Source organism: Parasteatoda tepidariorum, chromosome 5 (assembly GCF_982258835.1).
Source record: "Parasteatoda tepidariorum strain Cologne lab strain chromosome 5, Ptep-v5.0, whole genome shotgun sequence".
In the NCBI taxonomy this organism is placed as follows: Eukaryota; Metazoa; Arthropoda; class Arachnida; order Araneae; family Theridiidae; genus Parasteatoda; species Parasteatoda tepidariorum.
The window spans coordinates 5,586,149-5,610,790 of record NC_141759.1 but is presented as its reverse complement, the minus strand read 5'-3'; the positions used below and the strand labels follow the sequence as shown (position 1 = coordinate 5,610,790).

Genomic DNA, 24,642 nt, shown 5'->3' with positions numbered 1-24,642 from the left:
GTAACGTGGTGATTTTTGGCTTATCCCTGTAAGGTACCACAGTGGAGACACTGTTCCCAATAGAACACTGGAGTCAAATATCGCTGGCTGTGGTCAGTGGGTGGATGGCCGATTACTTAACCGATTAATCCGTGAAAAGACAGAGGGCGTGCAGGATTGGTTCTCGTTAAACTTCAGGCAGAAAGTGGGGGTGCCATTCCCTCAAAGCATCAAAATAGTCATGGCATGTCTTCGGATCATCCACAGGGTTGTTTCCCAGACCGTCGCCAATAGCCCATTGTGCAGCTGAAGTGCGACGCAAATAAATTACAACTAACCTTGTCAGATAAAGTTAAATGTCAGTGAAAATTTTAAGCTTTTTTCGGGCTTGTGACGTCAGAAGATTGTTTTCATGTACCGGATTTCAGTCTTCGTGTAAACGAATGTTAATGCCAGTAGAAAAGGAAAGAACTTACTTGGATCACAGTTTGCACCAGTCTTCTCAACCTGGGAGAATGGAATCACAGAAACCTTTTCCGGGAAACCTTTAGTATCGGCCGGTTTTATATTTTCCATGTAAACGATGTGAGTTATAGCTGGTGTTTTGCTTATTATTGACTAGAAAATTGTAAAAGAAAAAAAACAATCATGAGTTTCTTTTAACAACAAACTTTTATACATTTCACGTAAATAATAAGTACAATCTGTTTACCTTAAGTTTCCCCAGGAGTTCCTGACTCGTAATTATATGGGTGACCTCTGTTTCGTTAATTCCATGGATGATACCTTCTTCACCCAAAGTTGCGTATAATGTAGCAACTGAAAATATGATAAATTGAGAGAGGTTGATACAAGGTTATAAAAATATTTTTTGACAACAATACACAGTTTGGGAAAATTTTAAATCAGACAACTCGTGCAAAAATACACACTTAAAATTCATATTAATCTCTTGCTTGTAATCCCTGAATTTAATCAACACCTATAAGAGAGGGCAAAACTTTTGGATGGATTATTTTGGTAGTCCGACATGACCAAAATAAAGTTGGGAAAAATACGAAAGACGTCAAAACATTAGGACTACTAAAGCAGTGGTCCCCAACCATCATAACGGCACCGGACAGTGGATCAAATGGTACCGGGCTGCCGAAAAAACATTAAATTATTTCCATTTTATTTACTGTGATGCATTTTTCCGTGATTTGTGTAACTTTTCATGGACGAGAGGTTAGCTGGGAGTCAGGAGATGTCATCTAAAGTGGCGCCAATACCACGCATGTAACTGTATTTTTTGTGGGCATATTTAAATTAAATTAAATTAAAATTATTAAATCTGAACCATTTAAATAATTAACAATTAACGGCCACCCCTCTCCTCAGCTAGCTACTGTAAAATTAACAAACGTTGACTTGTCCGCGGTGACAAAAAGGTTGGGGATCGCTGGATTTCAAAGGATCGGATTTCAAGTTTCTGGTAACCAGTGCAGAGGCCTTCTCTCTTTCAGGAGGTGATAGTTTAATCTTTTGTATATAGTGGGCTGATTGTGTCTTGACAAGTAGACAGGGACAGTGATGACGTTGACCATCATTCTCTCCCTCTCAACCTTCCAAACTTTGACTTGAACTAAATCCCTAATATAGAGCTTCCCAATAAACGTAAAGTGATGTATGTTTCTCGTTAAATTTTTATAACCAAATAGTTCACTTAATTATATTAAGTAGCTAGTTTAGATAAGTAATAATCCCTTTGATGCATTAATATTTCTCTTAAGGGCAATTAAGGTCATAAAAAATAAATCATAGACTGGTTATCAGTTTTGGTTTTTGAAACATTTTTTTCGACGCTTTACAAAATTACGAATTTTGTGTAAATTATCATTCGATTCAATAGTATTTGATTAAAAGGAAGATATTGATGAAACCTTAACGTAGTTCCAAATATTTTTTTATAACAAATTAAAATAGGTATTTTATTTGTTTATTTTCAAATTTATTTAACTTTGTATTTCAGATAAGTAAAACATTTCTCGAAAGAAATTTTTAATGCAAAAATAATAATGCGAAGTCTTAGAACCGTATCTAACACCTCCTAGAGAAGAGAAGGCCTCAGCACTGGTTATCATATAAACAAGAAATTTTATTCTTTAGTAGTCCAAACTTAGAAACATATTTCGTATTTTTCATTTACTGTGCAGTTTAAGTTCGTTACGTCGGACTACTAAATTGATCCGTTCTGAGGCCTTCTTTCTTCTAGGAGGTGTTGACGTAATACTGTACCTACTTGTCTCAACACGCTTGAAATAAGTATTGCATTGACTTGCAAGACTTGCATCGCTTATCTGAACAAATAATCGCGTGTCTAAACAAATAAATGGACACAAACAATTTACAGAAAAATGTCTTACTTGGAACATTTAACCGGAAACAGACTTGACACACCAACATCCATTCAATTCTGGTTTCTGCGAATATGATGATTGGTTTCCTCGGCTGCAGACCAAGTTCGAGCATCCCTTTCGTCAAAGTTTCAATCTTCTCATCGATATCAACATAAGAAAACCACTTATACTCACCAAGGTTGATCTGGAACACATTGTGAAATTAATAAATATCCTTAAATTTTTCTGTATTACAGAATCATCAAAATTACACAAAAGTTAAATTCATGAAATTGAGCGCTTCGGATACATTTAAGAGCATACACAATTTTGGTAGATACATGATGTTTTTAGTAGCGATTTTCTGAACGGAGAGGGCTTGTGCATTGTAGATTATATATAAAATAAGTAATATAACAATTTAGTAAAATTAATTATTGCTCATCAAAACAAATGAATTTCTGACTTACGTGGTTTAATGTCATAAAAAAATTATGTTTTTCAGCAAATAATATTTTCATTAAGTGATGCGAGTTTGCAACACTATACTCATCACTGTTGGGTCAAGTTTTTATTTTTAGCCGACTTTGTTTATTCGAAAAATGGCGAAAATATCTTCAATATGGAGAACATTTACTGTTTTGAGATAATGAAAAGTGTTTATGGACTGATTTAAAAGCTTATTCCAATGTTGAGCTCATAATCCCATAATCTTTCATCCAGGTAGTGTACTGATAAAGTTCCTTTACAGTTTCTTTTTTTTATTAATCTTTGTGCCAATAGGTGGCAGCATGAGTCTTAAAATTTTCTGCTAATGACAGTGAGAATAAACCTTTTTCTAAACTTCTAAATTTTTAATATAAATGTAATAATTAAGTTTTATTGTTCAACGTTATAATTTTAACTAAGAAGGGATATAATGTAAGCCTTTAATGTTATATATTTCACTTTTTGATTGTAAATTTAAATTATACACATTTACTGTATGGTGGCAACCCACGGTGTGAGATGATTGAAAATGATTAGGTTGGTACATGCTGTTGGTGTTCAGGTGATATGGATGTTGGTGACAAAAATGTAGGATGGTATGATTGCTAAGAGGTGATTAGGTGAGTGAGCGATATGTATAGCTCATACGCTCTAGATGTACACCTATCCGGCCTAAATTGATTTTCTTCACGAATCGAAATTGGTGTGATGAAGTGATCCAAGATATGTGTCACAGGGCATGATAGTTACACGTGAATTGTTCTAACATAGTTAGATTCCGCACGTTGTTATGGCCTAGTAACACGTGTTGTTCTACCTCCACCTGAAGAAGTGTGGATATCTGTATTGCTATGAAAACTGGATAACGGTATATCTTTTCTCTCATTGGTTGGATTTTGATGTAAGCCAGGGTGTGATGATGAGCGGGTACCACATGTATTGTATATGAATTTTTTTAAAATTTTTTTTAATCTAGTCCCTTAAGGACTTAATCCTTTTTTAATTAATTTAATAAATCCTTTTATTTAATTTAGTACCTTAAACTGTATTTGTTTTCTTGTTGTATGATGAGGGAGTAATTTTTTACTTTACAGATAAACAGGTAAGGTATCCCATGCTGGAGAATTGGGGGATCATTAATAATTAAATTAGGTTAGGAATGAAATACACAACGCGATGTTTAAAATTTAAGGAATAACAATACGACCCGGTACAGTAGAAAGATGGGTTGGAAACTTTTCAAAGAATAACTTTTCAAATGTTTGAGATATTTGTCCATCCTAATGCTCAGATTATTTCTTTTTAACAGCAAAATGTCACTTTTAAATTATAGATTTATTTCAAGTGTAAAGCTGTGGTCGTTTGTGATTCAACCTAAACCAGGGAAAACACGTAACCATAAAATGAGCGAGTACGGGTGGTCTATTTAAATACAAACTTCTTTATCCATTTTTTTATGACTGTCGTTGAAAAGTCGATTCAATTTAGAGTTTACGGTTACTAATGTTCAACTCCGTAGCCTTGTAATTTTGAATTCCATTCAGAAGGCAAAGGAGCTTCTGCATAGTATTGGGCGAAATTTGCCTTCGTGGAGGACTTTTCGATGGAACTAACCCGCATTTGCCTTACATGGAGAGGAAAACCATGAAAACACGATTAGCCTGACTGCAAGAAAATTTTAACTCGTGATCTATCTATCACTGATTATGTTTAACGTCAGCACTGTAGTCACCTCATTGGAAGGCTCCATCCTCTGAGCCACCACGGACTTCTTAATTATTTTGAATTTTTCAAAATCTGGGCAAATCCTTCCATAATATTTAAAAGGGATGTATCTGTTGGTTCACTAAATTATCGTAGCATCTATGTCTTTCCGAATGAAGTATTGCTATAGACCATCCCCATGATAATAATCATGCTGCTGTTCAGTCAGAGTCATGATTTCCTCTTATCCTCCAAATTTTATGTCGACAAATTCAACTATACAACTGACGCATGTGGTCCAGCATTATCCTCCAAATACGACAAATCTTTTCCTACACAACTCACACTGACTTTAAAAAATTTAGAGGACTCGGCAGATGTTTATAAGAGTTAAAAACTTGGCAAATTAAAAGGTGATGCGAAGGTCATCAGGTCAACTTTTATGCTAGAACTGCCATTTTAGACAACAGACTAACCAGGACTGTTTGGCAGAACATTCGTTCAAAATAATATCACTCTCTACCCACCTACGCTGAAATTGCCAAGCAGTTATAATTATGAGAATTCATTTCTAAATTAAGCAATATATTACTAAATTTTATGTTAATTTTCAAATTGCTTGTAGTACATTTGACCCAAAAACTCGCTTTTCTGAGTTAATTTTGATCCGGAGACATTGGTGGCCCATGTGCACGCGTCACTACTACAACAGAAAGAAGGCCTCAGCACAAATTACCATAAACGAGAAATGTTATCCTTTAGTAGTGCAAATGTAATGACAACTTGTTTTTTTTCCATCTTCGCAGCTTAGTATTTCGAACGTAGACGCATATTTTTTATTAACCCCACTGAGCAGTTTATGTTCGTTCGTCGGACCACCGTACTGAGGCCTTCTATCTTCTGGGAGTTCAGTGCTGGCGGCAACCACTCAGCCTCCGCATCTCGCTTTCCAACTGTACAACCTTTAATTATATTAATGGGAAAATATTGCACTTCTATAGACAGTTACAGTTTTAAATAATGTCTTACTTTTTTGAAAACTTTTCCATTTTTGAAGTATTCATCAGCCTCTGAAAGAACTTCCCTCACACCCATACATTTCTTGGTTCCATATCGGACGACAGACATTCTGAAGAGTTCGTCCATGGTGTTAATGCCTTCGATGGGGTTTATCACATTTCTCACAAGTCGAACGCATGGACTGTATGGGTCATCCTCTCGAATGTTTTTTGCCTGAAACAATAAGACATTTTGTAAGTGAAGAGACTAAGTGGCAACGGCATGTCTACGGCGTTGACGAGAAGATATAAATCCCACTAAAAAAATGACATTTTCGAAGACAGAAGGGAATAATAAGAAGTCCGATCATATTAAAATTTGCTGCTCTGCGTTCTCAGAACAATTTAAATAAAGAGATGCAAAATCTTAACTGTTTGGGGAAATTAAGAAAGCTTTGGGCAGATAAAAAAGAAATAATGGGTAACATTGGTCCTTCGGAATGAAATTGAGCGGCCGAAAATTTTCCGAAGTTGATGACGATATTGACTGAAACATACATTCATTGCTTTTCAACACCTTTAACATTTAATTTAATTTCTAGTTGCTATGATGGTGATAAAAACGGTGAAGATGAGTAAAAAATATCAGAGGATATATCCATAGCTAATCAAGAGTTTCAAAACTAAAGAGCTCTGTAATATTTATTTCTTGTGTATGTGTACCAAGAAGCAAATTTGGAAACAGTATTAAGTATTGAGACGGATACTTTTGAAATTGCATCTGGAAACAAGTGAATAATTCACATTTTTTCTATTACTTCATTTCTTAAATGTCAGGTTTTGAAAAATAGGATTATATTTTTTTAACCGGATTTAACGTTTTTCCGCTATATGCATTTTTTAACGCTAGTCCCACAGAAAACGTAAAATTTGGAGTAATATAAATAAATTCGAAAATAAAATAAAACTATTTTAATGGGAAAACTTAGATTCTCTTCAGGACACATTTCGTTAGGTAGCTATGTTTCGAAATAAAGAATAATTATCCTAATGTAAATATTACTCTTTATAATGTGTCCGTGTTACTAAAAAAATAAAAAATGCGATTGAAATTGAATGAGATGAAAGAAAAAAAAAAAGCAGAAAACAAACTTAACGATATGGATTAAAAAATAAAAATGCTTTAATAATAATATATTAATTTAGCTGTTAACAAAAATTCGCAAAGAAAAAAATTAAAATGTGCTTATAGCTTATATCGAATAAAATAATTAAAAATTTTGTTTGGAAAAAATATGAAGTAAATTATATTTCAGTTTCAGTGCTGCCATCTATGAAAGAAACACTTTAATAATAATTTGAAAATGTAAGCAATAAAACCTATAATAGGAAGTTAATAAGAACTGTATTAAATATATTTAATTGTAACATATATATATACGATCTAGGAAGCATGTCTGTACGTGATAGTAACGAGCGTGAGTTACGGAACAAAGAACGATATCTGACATCTTGAATATTTACAAGTTCTTTTGTAGAGAGTAGAGGCTGCATAGATTAGTTTTTTCATACCATCAAATACCGTCATGGTATCTTCCCTTATGCTTAAATTCCTTTTGTCTTTTAATAAAGTTTTAAATTTAAGTTCAATAGATTTATCTGGATTATTGAAAAATAGTTAACTTGTCTGAAAACCGTAGTCCTGGTTGCGATAATCATCTCAGCAGTTTAAAATAAAAAGAGTAATTATCTTACCCATATTGTTCTATCAGCTTTCCATCTTTTCCATGGTTGCTGGTATAAGAAATATACTGTAAATGTAAGGATGTCATAGATGTAAATCACGCATTTTGTCAGAAAAAGTAAGACTTTAGTTTTCATATCCATGGCGGCATGAGAATTCTGAAGAAAAAATAAAAGCACACATGTAAAGAGCAGCATTCCATATATCCTTACAAACAACAATAATAAGATAGGTTGAACTCCGATTTACCCCAGGGGGGTATACGGAGATAAAAGTTAAATTATTACATCTAAAAATTTCTCTAAAAACTAAAATTACAGTAAAATTTTGCCAAATGAGAGTGGTGGTGATCAGTTAAAAGTGGATTAACTATAACATTTGACAATTAAAAACATGTTTTAAAGGCAATGAAATCCATAAAAATAATAAATCCATAACTTAAATCCATAATTAATCCATAATAAAACAATAATAATAAATAATGTCACATAAAATAAACACACACACAGGATAAATTTTTAAAAAAAATTTCCCGAAAACTGTAATAACAGAATTTTTAAATTCGTAAAATGTTTTTTGACATAGAAAAAAAATGATCATAGTTCAAAATTAATTGTGAAGAAAATTAGCATAATTTTATGTAAATTGCGTTTTAAAAATGTTTTACATTTTTCGTATTTAATTACATTGCTTAAACTTATGGTGTTAAAAAAAACGTTATTCAGGGAAGTCTGCTTTGCTTACGTATTGTACTTACATATATTTTTCGTTATATATACTTTGATATATTTTTTTATTGATTCAGAAAATGGACACAATCTGGAAAATATAATCCCGATAGTTAATATTTAGTGTCTTAAACTTTATTTCTTTCACACTAAAATACGCATTTTGAAATGTTTATTTCTTTCTTAATGGGGATCGACTTAATTTATATTTTAGAATTTACTATTCAAGTTAAAAATTTTAAAAAAATTATATGCTATATAATTCAAATATTTTTTGAAACAGTTTACGTAAATATATAATAATAAAAGTTATTGCGAGTTATTTTTTACTTAAAAAATCTTATAATTGTATTCAAAAATCATTTAACTATACTGAATGGCTTATGGTGAAATGCGCATAACAAAATTACATTAAGCTGCCAAAACTTTTGACCGTTCTTTTAGCTAACAATTGGGACCCTATTTATTTTATTATTATACTATCACCTCACAGTCATTTCTAAGGTCAAAAATCTCCAATCCGTAAGAAGAAAAAAAAAAGTGACAAGAATATTTAAAGAAAGTATAGTGCATCTTCGCAACTTGAAAATCCTGACATTAGACCAGAATTTTGTTTTTTCAAACTTTACTTAATTACAACATTTGATAACTCTGAAACGTAAAAGATTTAAATAGAAAATTTAGTCAGACAAGAACAAGAAAATTGTGATCCTTGAATGTATATTCACAAGAAAGCGATTTGTTTTATGTTAACAATTTTTATAATAAAAAGTTATTGATTGAAAAACGCGTTGCTTAACATATAAAAACCATCACAATTTTAGTGGTTCATATTATTGTCAAAACAGCTTTTACCTCACTGCCCCTAAAGGAGTTGAAATATATTAAATAAATTTACATAATTGCATTAAAATGAGTTAAAAATAATACCACCATGTATTTAAAAATTAATTTAATAATAAATTGACGTTATTCAATTATTATAAACAATTCAAGTACTGTCACTTCAATAAAAATGGTGCATGAAAAATCTATTTTTATCCTTATCTAACATGTAGCTTTATTAAGAGTAAGCATTATTAAAACTACTATAAAATCTCTGGATAACAAATGTGAAAGTAAGTCACTTATTTTCGGAACCATAAATGTTGTAGAGTATTTAAGCTTCCCTTAGGGAGGTAATTTCGAAACTTAGTGTAAAAAAACTAGACAAGCGACTTAATCAGAATAATTATTCAATGACTGGTTCACGGACGAACGTTCAATGTTTTAACCTTACATTGACCGAATCATTATAGGCTCTTAATAGTTTTTTTTCTGGACATAACTTAAAATGTAACACACAAGATATTTCTCAAGAAGGATAATTGCTAACCATTAAAATAAAATAAAAACCAAGTTCATTTAATGAACGTCCATGATAAACTCTATACACGTTCCTTGCATACATTTCAAGCAAAATATTAAGGCTAAATATGGATTTTTTTTTAAATTTTTTATTTTATCACTGTCGTTGAACAAAATATAAAGGGTAGCCGCAACCTGGGAAAATGGTCTCAATAGTTTGGACCGGAGAGCGTTACAAAGTTTGAACCCCTTGATGCTTATTTTACTTTCTTCACACTTCGTCATATCTCAAGAACTTAGTGAATCGAAAAAGTTTTACACAGAATTATAAAATTCGTTTACCAAAAGATAATTCCAAGCAAAAAATAATTATTAATAAATATTTATTATTTTTTAATAATTTAGTAATAATCAGATAATGATAATCAGATAATAATTTAATAATAATCAGAGAAAAATTTGAATTGTTAGGTACCAAATTTTCATAACATTTTAAATAATTTTGTTTCACTTGGAGAAATATAAATATTGAGCGAAAATTGCTAAATAATTCCAGAGAAATCAATTTTCTTTTTATCATTTTTTCTTCGTTTTCTTCATTTTTTCTTTTCCTTTTATTAAACTATTACTAACGCTCTTTTGATCAAACTATTGGGAGCACATTTCCCAGATTGCGGATATCCCCTGTACTTTGGGAATCAGAAATTCGAATCTATCCAAAAAATATATATTTATTCAGAAAATCTATGTATTCGTGTCTGTTTTCGTAATGTAAAATATCGTCTGCGCTAATTAATTTGCATATTTAGGATCACCCCTAGAACTGTTAAAATTTAGTCCTAGAACGAAAATCCGATCACTAAATAAAGTTATTCAATATGATATTTTTTTGCGCACTGTTCATTGCTGAGTTTTTTAAGAGCGCATTAAAAGATAAAGTCCAATAGTTGTAAAGAGCGCATTAAAATATCAAATCATGTGTTTTTGGATGAAAAAAAGGAAGTATGCGCTTCAAGCGTGACATTTTCTAGTTTCAGGACGAAAAATAAAAAAAAACTACACACAAAACTGTTTGTTATTCAACCACAGACTCAATAATGAATGCAAATTTCTTGTTAAAAGAAGCTTATAGGATTAGTGCTTGTTATAATGTGCTGTGAATGCCTGTTTTGTGACTAAGAGTTGACGAGCCTAAACTTCGAAGGAGGTCTTTTCTGTAAGGTATTCAACCGGAATTCCATGGCTTAACGAAGAATTTCGTACATAAACCTTTCTCATTTAAACACTAAGAATAATCATTACGGGTAAAGTCCACTTTAGAACTGATTGAGTATACAGATATATCTTTTCAGGCTTTCCTTTCGCATTATGATCACAAAATCTTGAAGCAGTTCTTAAAAATCTGAATTCTTATTAAGTTAATATCATTAATTTATTTTATAACCGCGGTCGAACAGTCGTTCCAATTTTGGGTTCATAATGTTCAACTCCGTAAGCCTGTAATTTTCAAGTCAATCCAGAAGGCAAAGGATACTCCAGGATCAAGTATTGGGAAAAATTTACCTCCGTGGGAGACTCTTTCTGATGGGACTAACCGCATTCGCGTTACAGGGACAGAAAAACCATTAAACCTTCCACGGTTAGCCTAACTATCCTTCCCCACTGAGGATATTTTAGTCAGCATTGTGGTCTTTGCGTGCCGGGTGCGGAATTCGTATAGACAACCCATCGTTGCGATCCGAACCCGGTTCACCTCATTGGAAGGCGAAAGCTCAGTACCCTGAGCCACCACAGCACAATAACATTTTATTTCATATTTTATAACAGTCGCTGATCAGCGAAGCCAATTTTTTAGGTTTACGACTACTAATTTTCAGTTCCATAGTCTTTTAATTTTGAACTCAATCTAGAAGACAAGGAAACTCCTGAATCAAGTTTTGGGAGAAATTTGCCTTCATGAAGGACTATCATTTTAAACAAAAAAACATCTATTTTTTGATAAATTTAGTTTAAGAAATTTAATTAAAAGAATATTTATAAATTGAATGAAACATTAAATAGGTTTTTAAGAAGAAAAAAAATGGAGATTAAAGTCTATCGACCCAACTGGAATTTGATTTCTTGACCTCTTCTTCGGTATAAATAAAATAAACATGTAGTTTCAAAAGCACTTCAGAAATACCGATTCGGTGACGTAATCCACCAATGCTACATGTTCATCGAGTTTATCCGATACAGGGATTAAAAAAATACGGAAATACTAAAGAGCGTGAAAAAACTCCTCTTTTTAGTGCTATAAGCTAGCAAATATCTTTACTGGCAAATATAGAAAATCGTTCGCAGTCTCATTTTTATCAATTGCAAGTGCTAAGCCTATGAAAATTCTTTACGACAATTCACATGGCTCTACCGAACGGACTGATTAAAAAAGTTTGATTTTAGGAACGGGGCAAAATTTGCCCCTTGTAGCCGGTCTTAAAATTTCAGGATGTTGGAACAAACTGTTCTGGAATTATAAGTGAGAGACACAAACACGCAGATAAACTCTTCTCTTTATTATAATAGATAGAGTAATCCATAATGAATGTGTGGGTATTCGTGATCTCCTTGAAGCGTAAGTACCCAATTACCTTATTATGAAACATTTTATAATAGGTTTGAAATTAATAAATGACTGATAAACTTTATTTATTCTTAAAATAAATTTTATTCTGAATTAATTTCTTTTAATGTATGCAATTAATTCAAGCAAATTCCATCTATTGGCTAGGACAGCGGTTCCCAACGAGTGTTCCGTGGAACCCCTAGGTTATTTGGTTATTTTCAGGTCTGTGCTAAAGCACAAAAATATTCAGGGAGAATATCAGAAAATTCATTACAGTAAGAATATCAGCTACTAGAGTGCAACTTAATTGAAACAAATTCCATCTATTGGCTAGGGCAGCGGTTCCCAACGAGTGTTCCGTGGAACCCCTAGGTTATTTGGTTATTTTCAGGTCTGTGCTAAAGCACAAAAATATTCAGTGAGAATATCAGAAAAGTCATTACAGTAAGAATATCAGCTACTAGAGTGCAACTTAATTGAAACAAATTCCATCTATTGGCTAGGACAGCGGTTCCCAACGAGTGTTCCGTGGAACCCCTAGGTTATTTGGTTATTTTCAGGTCTGTGCTAAAGCACAAAAATATTCAGGGAGAATATCAGAAAATTCATTACAGTAAGAATACCAGCTACTAAACTGCAACTTAATTAAAAACAAATTCCATCTATTGGCTAGGGCAGCGGTTCCCAACGAGTGTTCCGTGGAACCCCTAGGTTATTTGGTTATTTTCAGGTCTGTGTTAAAGCACAAAAATATCAGTGAGAATATCAGAAAATTCATTACAGTAAGAATATCAGCTACTAAACTGCAATTTAATTAAAACAAATTCCATCTAATGGCTAGGGCAGCTGTTCCCAAAGAGCGTTCCGTGGATCATCTGGTTTCTTTGGTTATTTTCAGGTTAAAGCACAAAAATATTCAGTGAGAATATCAGAAAAAGCATTAGAGTAAGAATACTTTCATTTTCATTGAAATCAAAACTATTTAAAATAAGGAAGTTAAATTCAACCGCTCAATAACAGTTTTTCTTCCGGTTCGTAAACCGCTCGTGTATCAAATTTATGCTCTGTTTTCACTTGAAAACCTCATTTCCTAATCCACCTCAAATGTTTTTCATTTGAGGAAAAACATATTATTTGAAACGTTTGAGCGGAATGAATGTCTTAAAAAATGAATTTAAAAATGAAGCGCAAATCATATAAGCGCTCAGTCAGAAAGCATTCTAAAACACTCTGTAAATAAATATCCTCAAATTTTATCGTAATAACATAATTTAGATTTCGTAGATATAATTCTCAATTCCATTTCAGTTTTAAAAATAAATGGAAGGAAAAATTTTTTCTTGAATTAAAAAATAATTTTTTTAATTAAATTTATTAAAATTATTTTTCAACGTGTTATTTTTCAATATTATTAATCACAAATTTACAAGTGGACTTTGCCTCTATACTAGCTTCACCCAAGGACTTCCTATATTGCTACTTAATCACTTTTTTTCTATATTACTGAATCAAAGTTTAAAAATATTCAATTGAAAGATCCCAAAATGATTTATTGCCTTAACACGCATTTCGTTAAACAGTAGGGGAGAGAGGGGTCAATTGTAACAGGGTGCGATTGTAACAGAGCAAAAATTTCGAGTGTCGGGTTCTAGATTTGGTTTCTAGGTGGCGCACAAGGTGTATTTAATAAATCTGCATATACACCCCTGCTGGCAACCATTTTTATGTACTTTTGAAAGAGTTACGTCACAAAAGATATTTTCACGCTACGTAAGTACTTTTTTTGGTATTAGAATATTATATTGTAACAAAGTAATTTTGTTTAAACAAATAAAAATTATTAACCGAACATGTAAGTGGACACCTTAATTAACATTTCAATAAAGAAAAATTTGTTTTGTTAATTAACTAGCATTGTTTTTAACAAATGAAGCTGAATTGGCGTCTTGGGGACGATTGTAACAATAAGTAAAGGGACGATTGTAACAGCTGAAAATAAATAATCTAATGTTTACAAACCATTACTTAACTCTTTAAGAACCACCAATAGTTTCCTATATCATTTATATTATGTTGCATTATTTTATTTGTCACCTTTCACAGCATAAATTAAAATTTTTAACCCCTTAAAGTTAAAAGTTTAACCCTTTAGGTCTCTGCTCATTATTATTTTTACTCCTAAAATATCACTACTATTTTGATCAATAAAAAAATATATCACAACTATGATAATATGTATAATTAACTATGTTTTAGTTGAATTTATGAACTGTTACAATTGACCCCGTAAGTGGGGGCAATTGTAACAAGTGCACGACTGTCAAAAATTGTTAATAACTAATATAATAACATTTAAAATAAGGTATTTATTTATATTTTCTAGTAGAGGAGAGTCTACTTTACTCGTCTGTCAATTAATACTAATAATATATTGAATTTTTTGTTAATTAAAAATAGTTAAGTAAAAAATGTTACAATTGACCCCACTCTCCCCTATTTAGTTTCCAATTCCATTTCGATTTAAAAACAAATAGTAACTAAAAATAAATTTTTAATTTAAAGCAATCGAAATTTTTTTAATAATGTTACGAACATTCCTATGCGTATTATTTTTTAATATTTTTAATAATAAATTTAGAAGTGGACTTTGCCTCCATATTGCCTTTTTATAGCTTCACCCAAAGACTTCGTATATTGCAACGCAATCGCTTTTTTTCTTCGTTTCTAGATAAGCACATTGATGCATTAAAATTTAAAAGTATATTTGATTGAAAGATCTTGAATGTTTTATTGCATAATTTAGATTTAGTTTAGCAGCTTAATTTCCCAATTTTATTGAGTGGAAATTGATGCAATCATTTGCTAGGTATTGTAACTTCAATAACGTTTTGGGTATTATTGAATATTTGGTTGCTATAAATAATTTCACCCAAAATATTTATTTAGTAAAAGAGCGAAAAGGTAATAACTTTTTACTTCTCAATATTTATAGTACCATTTTAATGACAAACATACCACTATAATATTTTAGAGAGACCACTGTACACCCTGATCATTCCATGTGATTTTCTGATGATCAAAATGCGCCAGTTATAACGTAAAACTCTTTTATGCCATCACGTGTATAAATATTTTATGTATATATATATTTTTTTAATCAAAGTCGTTGAACAGCCGACCCGATTTCGAGTTTACGTCTGCTGCTCAACTCCGTAGCCTTGCAATTTTGAACCAAATCCTGAAGGGAACTTTCAGATAAAGTACTGGGGAGAAATTTTCCTTCGTTAAGGCCTTTTTTTGGTTTTGCTCTCCATGTGACGCAAATGCAGGTTAGTTATGTAAAATAGACATCTCAAACAGTTGAAACATTTTACCTAGTGAGGTTTAAAAGAATTCTGCAATAATGTATGATGCATTATTAATAATGCGTTACCCAATAATATTCATTTCCCAATAAAACATAATTATAAGATAAATGAGAAAATAAAAAATCAATCTTGATAAGTACTTTAAAAGGAAATTATAAAATATTCATCTAATTTGCATCAATTTAAAAAGCCTGTGCGCGAGTTTCGGTTTGAGTCATAATTGAATTTTACTCCTTAGCAAATGGGATGGAATATAAAATAGACAGCAGATTGTATCCTCAAAATACATTAGGACAATTTCGAATTAAAACATTTATGCAAAGAACAATTTAAGTACAAATCGCTTCGTTTAAATTTAATCATCTTAGAAAGATTCAAAACAATTTAATAAATTAACAAAAAAGTTAAATAATTTTAAAAAATTCTTTTATCTTACCTGTTCCACTTGTCTTTGGGTTCTCGTCGGGCGTGTCTTCGCCAAGCCGTTGGTACACGGACTTTCCAAAGGCCGGTTTTTAGCCGTGTTATCTCTTCCTCTACCTAAAAACAAGTGCATTAAAGTTTAAGATTTTAAAAAGGACGCATAATTAGAACGCAATTTTTTTTCCTATATTTGAATTCAGCGTGCTACTTTGTCTGAAGGCAAAATACCACCTATGGTATTTTACTTAAACTCATTATGCGCTAAAGCTCTCATTTTAGAAACATGTCCTTGTTTTTCAAAAAAAGTCTAATAAATCTTTTATTTCTGACAATTATTTCAAGAAAACAAAAAATCTGTGTCCATTACGGTTGTTTTAATGTTGGGTCAAATTTCAATTGAATCGAACAGTTTTAAAGTATAGTTTATTTACGTGTGTATGGTGCTCAAAGCCGAGTGATTCTCGGAATGACAGATACGCCAACAAGTTTTTGGCACATTCTACAAACGTGCTCCGTGTGCACACATAACATGGCTTTTCGAAGCTCTGTCTCAAAGGGAAAAAAAGCTGTAATTTAAGTGCCTTACACTTGAAGCAAAACAAGGATTTTAAACTATATATATCATGTTACTGTGAAGAATTATCTGAGCTTTATAACGAACAAGTAACTTAATTTAAAAAGTTAAAATTTTTTATTAAAAAATTGCCAATTATCAAAATTTCTAGATTGAAATTATCAAACTCACTACCTTATTCTCCAACTTTTAAAATTTTTATAAATCCAGGTAATGCAGCATTGGGGAAAGTTTTTAAATATTAAAAAATTAGACCACAAACGCCTTTCATTTTCACAAAACTGTGGCTTTTCTCCATATTGACGTTTCGCGCCATTTTCAAAAATAAGCATCGACAGTGCTGGTTTCATAATAGGCTAAACTTGTCCTAACAGTCATGAGTAACTGTAGCAAGCTCACAGCAGTTACGAAAATAGCGTATTATTCGAAAAAAGCATAATTTCATATGAGGAAAGAGCTTTCGAAAAACTGCCTTTATAAACAGTAACACACCACCCCGGAGAATTTTTTTTGCTCATGAATTCATTAGCATGTTTCTAGCTCAATATCCGCCACATCAGTGGTGAAGTGTTTAAGCAAAGGTATTTGGGAGTAGATAAATTTGTGCAGGACAAAGCTTATTTATCCTTAATGCCACTTGTGGTTGGACATCGTGTAGACACAGATTCTAGTCTTTAGTGTTAGTACAGTTTTTTTTCTTCCTAAGTGTTATTTTTAAAACAGCAGACAGGCTTACATACATTACCGTTAAAGTGTATAACTCGGTTATTCCATAGAATAACTTGGTATTTCCTGAATAACTAGCTCAATAGGCCCCACAAGAGTAATAATGTGTTTCTGCAGAGGTATTGGGAGTAGATAAATTTGTGCAGGACAAAGCTTATTTATCCTTAATGCCACTTGTGGTTGGACATCGTGTAGACACAGATTCTAGTCACAAGTGATACTACAGTTTTTTTGAAAGTCTTAAATGCTATTTTTAAAACAGCAGACGGGCTTACATACATTACCGTTAAAGTGTATAACTCGGTTATTCCATAGAATAACTTGGTATTTCCTGAATAACTAGCTCAATAGTCGCCACAAGAGTAGTAATGTGTTTCTGCAGAGGTATTGGGAGTAGATAAATTTGTGCAGGACAAAGCTTATTTATCCTTAATGCCACTTGTGGTTGGACATCGTGTAGACACAGATTCTAGTCACAAGTGATACTACAGTTTTTTTGAAAGTCTTAAATGCTATTTTTAAAACAGCAGACGGGCTTACATACATTACCGTTAAAGTGTATAACTCGGTTATTCCATAGAATAACTTGGTATTTCCTGAATAACTAGCTCAATAGTCGCCACAAGAGTAGTAATGTGTTTCTGCAGAGGTATTGGGAGTAGATAAATTTGTGCAGGACAAAGCTTATTTATCCTTAATGCCACTTGTGGTTGGACATCGTGTAGACACAGATTCTAGTCACAAGTGATACTACAGTTTTTTTGAAAGTCTTAAATGCTATTTTTAAAACAGCAGACGGGCTTACATACATTACCGTTAAAGTGTATAACTCGGTTATTCCATAGAATAACTTGGTATTTCCTGAATAACTAGCTCAATAGTCGCCACAAGAGTAGTAATGTGTTTCTGCAGAGGTATTGGGAGTAGATAAATTTGTGCAGGACAAAGCTTATTTATCCTTAATGCCACTTGTGGTTGGACATCGTGTAGACACAGATTCTAGTCACAAGTGATACTACAGTTTTTTTGAAAGTCTTAAATGCTATTTTTAAAACAGCAGACGGGCTTACATACATTACCGTTAAAGTGTATAACTCGGTTATTCCATAGAATAACTTGGTATTTCCTGAATAACTAGCTCAATAGTCGCCACAAGAGTAGTAATGTGTTTCTGCAGAGGTATTGGGAGTAGATAAATTTGTGCAGGACAAAGCTTATTTATCCTTAATGCCACTTGTGGTTGGACATCGTGTAGACACAGATTCTAGTCACAAGTGATACTACAGTTTTTTTGAAAGTCTTAAATGCTATTTTTAAAACAGCAGACGGGCTTACATACATTACCGTTAAAGTGTATAACTCGGTTATTCCATAGAATAACTTGGTATTTCCTGAATAACTAGCTCAATAGTCGCCACAAGAGTAGTAATGTGTTTCTGCAGAGGTATTGGGAGTAGATAAATTTGTGCAGGACAAAGCTTATTTATCCTTAATGCCACTTGTGGTTGGACATCGTGTAGACACAGATTCTAGTCACAAGTGATACTACAGTTTTTTTGAAAGTCTTAAATGCTATTTTTAAAACAGCAGACGGGCTTACATACATTACCGTTAAAGTGTATAACTCGGTTATTCCATAGAATAACTTGGTATTTCCTGAATAACTAGCTCAATAGTCGCCACAAGAGTAGTAATGTGTTTCTGCAGAGGTATTGGGAGTAGATAAATTTGTGCAGGACAAAGTTTATGCATCCTTAATGCCGCCTGTGGTTGGACACAGATTCCTGTCTCTAGTGTTGCTACACTTTCAGGTGTAATTTCACAGTTTCAAACCAAAATACATACATTTATTTAAGTAAAGTCTCATGGTGAACACGATTGCCTTGTCTCACAAAATTAAATTTGGCTGCTTGCAATAATTGAGTTGTCCGTCTCAACTCGATAGATAATGGTACCGTTAGATTTCATTGCTTCAGACAACTAATAATGTAAAATAAAGTAAGAGTAATCCAAAGAAACACACAAAATAGTCAAACAAAAATAGAAAAAAAAGAGAATAAAATCCTCTGGATACATTACAGTTAAAATGTATAATTCAGCTATTTCATAGAATAACATGGTATTTCATGATAGAATTACACAAGTCAGCTAAAGTATATAATAGTTGAAAACTTTCATACTTTACCTAGTTATTCTGTGAAATAACTAATGATTTAGCGTTAAACTAAAAATTAAATAATTACAAAGTTATTTTAGAAATTTATTAATCATGAATAGCTAAAATCTCTGGAAAAGAAAAATATTTAACCCTAATGCGAATGATTAATTAATAAATAATGAGGAAAAGCAGATATAATTTATTATTGCTCATATTATTAATTAGGTCTAAAAGCAAAGCAACGGAAGCGTACACACGCAACGCCTCTGCAAAGCAGCTAAAAGCAGGTTCAAAACTGGTTAAAAGCAACTAAAACTGGTTCAACGAACTTTCGAGTGCCGCATTTCATACTTTAACTATCAAGTAATCGTTATTCTATAGATTACCTAGTTAAACCAAAAAATTCAATAATTTTATACCTTTTAACTGACTTGTCTAGTTTTTTCATAAAATAGTTATTCTACCACAACTTTATTATTCCAAGTTAAACCTTATGCATTCAAGCTAGAAAAAACTTTATACAAATTTTATTTGTTTTAAAACTTTCCGCTTAGGTTCCAATTAACGAAAAACAAAATAGTTCAGTGAAATCTAAAATGTTGGAGGATACGTGAATATAACATATTTATGGAGCGGAGAAGTTAACCAAAAAATAAATCATGAAAAAAAAGTTTATTGGTCAGTAGTTTCTTTGCTTAAAAATATGTGTGTTTGTATTCATAAAGCACTTGGTGGTGGTGTAAATGAAAACAATAAGGAGATTTAATTTTGAACTTCACAAGAGTTATAAACGACCTGATATTATTAAATACATAAAAATAAATAGAATGAATTGGATGGCCCACGTGATTCGAATGAGTGATGACAATACAATAAAAAAGATTTTGCTTCTTAGATTCACGGGAACAAGAAGGCGGAGAGAGACGCTGATTTGGTGGAGTCTGATTTTCTTGCAATTAATGAAGAGAATTGAACATCAAAGATAAATCGGAAGTTGTTATGGAAAAATCTTCTGAGGGAGGCATTGGCCTACATTAGGCTGTCTGGCGAACTAGGATCAGGATGATTATGTATCCATAAAAAATTTTCAATAAATATTTTCATTTAAGAAATGTATATGCCAGTTTTTCTGGTGCAGAAATACTGACGCGTGACCAAATACGTGAATAATTTTTTTTCTCCCAAATAGCTAAGATGTATTTCCTCTATAAAACAAAAAAGTCTTTTTTACAATAGTTATCATTAATTTAGTTCATGCTGACTTTCTTTTTCCTTTTGCGAAAATATAGCAATCTGATGAATATTTCTCTCTAAAAAGCAAACAGAATTATTTGTGCGTAAATCTAAGAAAACACAAAGCTATTTATTTCCATGTTAAAAGCACATTTTTTGAACTTATCTTTCTGAATAGGATGAAACTTTACGTACTATTCGTTTTATTAATAATTTAAACTAGTACATTTAATAAGAGTTAAAAATGGTATAAATTGCAATATTTAAAAAATATGGTCCTTAAAAATATTTAAAAAAAATAGTTTCGCAGATGAAAGCTAAAGATTAAATAAAATATTTGGATAAGTATTAAAAATATGTATAATTTGCAGTTTAATCAAATGAACAGCTTTCCGAATTTTTGATAAAAAAAAATTTAAAATACAAAAGCTTTTAAACCATTCAAATTATTAACAACGTTTTAAGAAAAAAATGATAGTTTGATGTCTAGAAAGTTGGTTTCAGGTTTTAGTAATTGATTTAAAATTAGGATACATATTGAAGTGTAAGAAAATAAAACGAAATGTTGAAAAATCTTTCGATTGAATTAAAAAAACACTAAGTCAAAAATTTTAAACTTTTTCAAATTTCAAAACTTAAATAGTAATTAAATCAATTGTATAAGAAACTTTTCAAAAATAAGGAAGTATTATAATAAACAAGTAATTAATTAATTAGTATAGTAATAGTAATTAGCAATGAAATTAAAAATAAGCAATATTATAATAAAACAGTTTTAATTGATGAGATTTGCACCGCGAAATAGCAAAAAAAAATTGAAATATAAACCCGGAGTGATTTTTTTATAAAACAAAACTCTTAAAAGTAGTAATGTTTACACAAAAACTGAGTTAATGCTATACAGTAATACTACCTGAATAATTAGATAATAATCAGAAGGAAAAAGTGAAAAATATATTTATGGTTTTTGTGAAGCATTAAATTGCTACTCAGCTTAAAATTAAAACAAAACACGTTCAAAATGTCAAAGTTCTTTAGACTGAATAAATTTATAGAATTCTAGAACATAAAAACCGGATGCGGATGTACAAAAGAGGTATTATTTGCTCAAAGTAATGAAATCAAACAACGCTAGAAATATTTGAACTCTGTTTTATAATTTATAAACACAAAAATATAAATAAATTAGCATACCGATTACAAAATTTTAAATAGTATTTCAGATAACAAACCTCTTCAGAAAACGAAACCGATACGAATGTGTTATTTAAAGTCTGTATACGTTATTACAGAAATAAAAAAATATTTGATAAACATACCCATTTTAAAACTTTAAATAGTACTCGCGATAACTGACTGAAACCTTTCTCAGAAATAAAACTAATGCGAATGTGTTATTTAAAGTCTGTATAAGTTATTGCAAGATTAAAAAACATTAGCAAACCCATTTACATTACCCTTTCTTAAAAATAAAAATGATACGAATGTGCTATTAAAAGTTTGTATGAGTTATTAGAGGAATTAAAAAAAATGTATAAACATACCCATTTACATTGTCTTTTCTTAAAAATAAAAATGATACGAATGTGCTATTTAAAGTTTGTAGGAGTTATTAGAGGAATTAAAAAAAATGTATAAACATACCCATTTACATTGTCTTTTCTTAAAAATAAAAATTACTCGAATGTGCTATTTAAAGTTTGTATGAGTTATTAGAGGAATTAAAAAAAATGTATAAACATAACCATTTACATTGTCTTTTCTTAAAAATAAAAATTACTCGAATGTGCTATTTAAAGATTGTATAAGTTACTAGGGGAATTAAAAAAATGTATAAACATACCCATGTACATTACCCTTTCTTAAAAATAAAAATGATACGAACGTGCTATTTAAAGTTTGTATGAGTTATTAGAGGAATTAAAAAAAATGTTTAAACATACCCATTTACATTGTCTTTTCTTAAAAATAAAAATTACTCGAATGTGCTATTTAAAGTTTGTATGAGTTATTAGAGGAATTAAAAAAAATGTATAAACATACCCATTTACATTGTCTTTTCTTAAAAATAAAAATTACTCGAATGTGCTATTTAAAGATTGTATAAGTTACTAGGGGAATTAAAAAAATGTATAAACATACCCATGTACATTACCCTTTCTTAAAAATAAAAATGATACGAATGTGCTATTTAAAGATTGTATAGGTTACTAGAGGAATTAAAAAAATGTATAAACATACTCATTTACATTGCCCTTTCTTAAAAATAAAAATGATACGAATGTGCTATTTAAAGTTTGTATAAGTTATTAGAGGAATAAAAAGTTTATAAACATACCCATTTTATAGCTTTAAATAGTACTTCAGAAAGAAAAGCCTTATTCAAAAACAAAACCGATATGAATGTGTTATTTAAAGTTCGTATTACTTATTACAGAAATAAATTTTGTTTCGATAAACATACCCATTTTATATCTTTAATTAGCAGTCCATTCATACACTTCACGAAATTATTCACTTTTTATCGGCCCACAACACGGAAATTTACTATTGATAATCCATTATTTACTTATTGTCGCAGCGTAGATAGTTTTCATTATCAGTTTCGTTTCTAATCATACGAGGAGTACAAGTTACAAGTGATACAAAATCATTCGATTTTAATATCTTTTCATAAACATTTTATCCATGCACTTGGAGCGACTAACCCACATTTGAGATCTATCACGGTCAAATGATAAGTTTTTCTGATTTTAATGATACACTTATCATTGCGCGCAGTTTCGTTTTTCTTTTTCGCATTGACATGTGATTAGTTTTTTTTTTGACAAAAATTTTTAATTATTCGTTTAACAATTCTCTTCTTCGTGGAATTGAATGCATATTATCAAAAGTACAAGGTCAAAATTTTTTAATCGGTTATACAATGACAAGTGTAATGTGGAACAAAAAAAAGTAGTATAAGAGCTGAAATATAATTTTTTTTTTTTTTTTTTGTCAAATACAAGCGGTCACGTGAAATCTAGATTATCCCTTCTTCTACAAATGTAATGGAATAAAGTTCAAGCAACGGAATGAAAGCAAAGCTGGTACTTGTTTTATTGTGCCAAGCATTAAAATCACTGGATTTTAAATAACTCATCGTATACAAGTGTAATGAAACAAAATAAATAGTGGTGTAAGAGCTGGAAGCTGCTTTATTTTGCCGAACATAAACAACAATACGAAACGTAAATTAAACTTTTTACCAGTACTAAAGCCGATTACTGGCTCAAGGAGTGTTATATGAGAACACATCTCTTAATTTTCACACTTAAAAATAACTTATTAATGCCTAACAGTTCTTTTCAAATGTACAGTGTACAAAATAAATGATCACCTAAATATCCTTTTTTTTTAATCTAAAAATCATTTTAATGCAATAATCAGTGAAAAACAAATGCAACATTCAGTGAAGAATAAATGCGATATTCAGTGAAGAATAAATGCAATATTCAGTGAAGAATAAATGCAATATTCAGTGAAGAATAAATGCAGTATTCAGTGAAGAATAAATGCAATATTCAGAGAAGTAAATGTCGCTTCACAGTTTATTTACGACAGATCCTAAAACAACCAAACAATCAAAATATGAATATTAAATTACGATGTCAAGAGAAATTAAAAAACTTGTCAATATGATTTTTTATGAGAGGAGAATAATAAGGACAGGACTCCTTTCAAACAAGTCTGCCCCTCAAAATATTAAACCGGCTACATGAAGCTCAAAAGGAAAATTCGCTGACAAGAAACACTTTTATCGTCCGAAGAGCAAAGAGCTAGATAAAAACTTTTCTTTAATTATGGATTCTTGGATAATAAATTTCTTAAACAGTATTCTTTTTTTGAAGGGTGTCCTTTAAAGTGTTTTTATTAAAAAAAAAATCAATAACATTTGATTCTTCGATAAAATTTTCCATTAATAACAGAGTCTTCGAGAAATGTTTATGTTAAACAGAAAAAATTTTTTTTATATTTTTTTCTAAACAGTGGATTTTATTTTACTAAACCAAATTTCTCCGTTAGACTGAAATTTCACTATTCTTTTCCTAAACAATTGAGTTTATTTTAAATTCAAATTTTCCCTAAACAGTTGATTTCCGCTGCAATTTTCCTACAGAGTGGATATTTTATCCCAAATTTTCCTAC

The 24,642-nt window shown here is 30.9% G+C and overlaps 1 protein-coding gene across 9 annotated transcripts in view; it reads right to left on the bottom strand.

The window, feature by feature from the left end:
* The window catches only part of Acsl (Acyl-CoA synthetase long-chain), a 73,126-nt gene that overhangs the window by 17,959 nt on the left and 30,525 nt on the right, over positions 1-24,642 (bottom strand). For 7 of the 9 annotated variants that reach the window (XM_016047777.4, XM_016047780.4, XM_071184901.2 and 4 more), the window contains 6 exons: positions 15,777-15,880; positions 7,304-7,450; positions 5,580-5,783; positions 2,385-2,562; positions 692-798; positions 456-597 (listed from right to left, as the gene is read on the bottom strand). In XM_016047777.4, coding sequence (XP_015903263.2) covers positions 456-597; positions 692-798; positions 2,385-2,562; positions 5,580-5,783; positions 7,304-7,450; positions 15,777-15,880 — 882 coding nt within the window. Of the gene's footprint in view, positions 1-455; positions 598-691; positions 799-2,384; positions 2,563-5,579; positions 5,784-7,303; positions 7,451-15,776; positions 15,881-22,792; positions 23,034-24,642 lie in introns of those variants that run through there. The other 2 variants (XM_043054304.3, XM_043054305.3) reach the window with 2 other exon arrangements.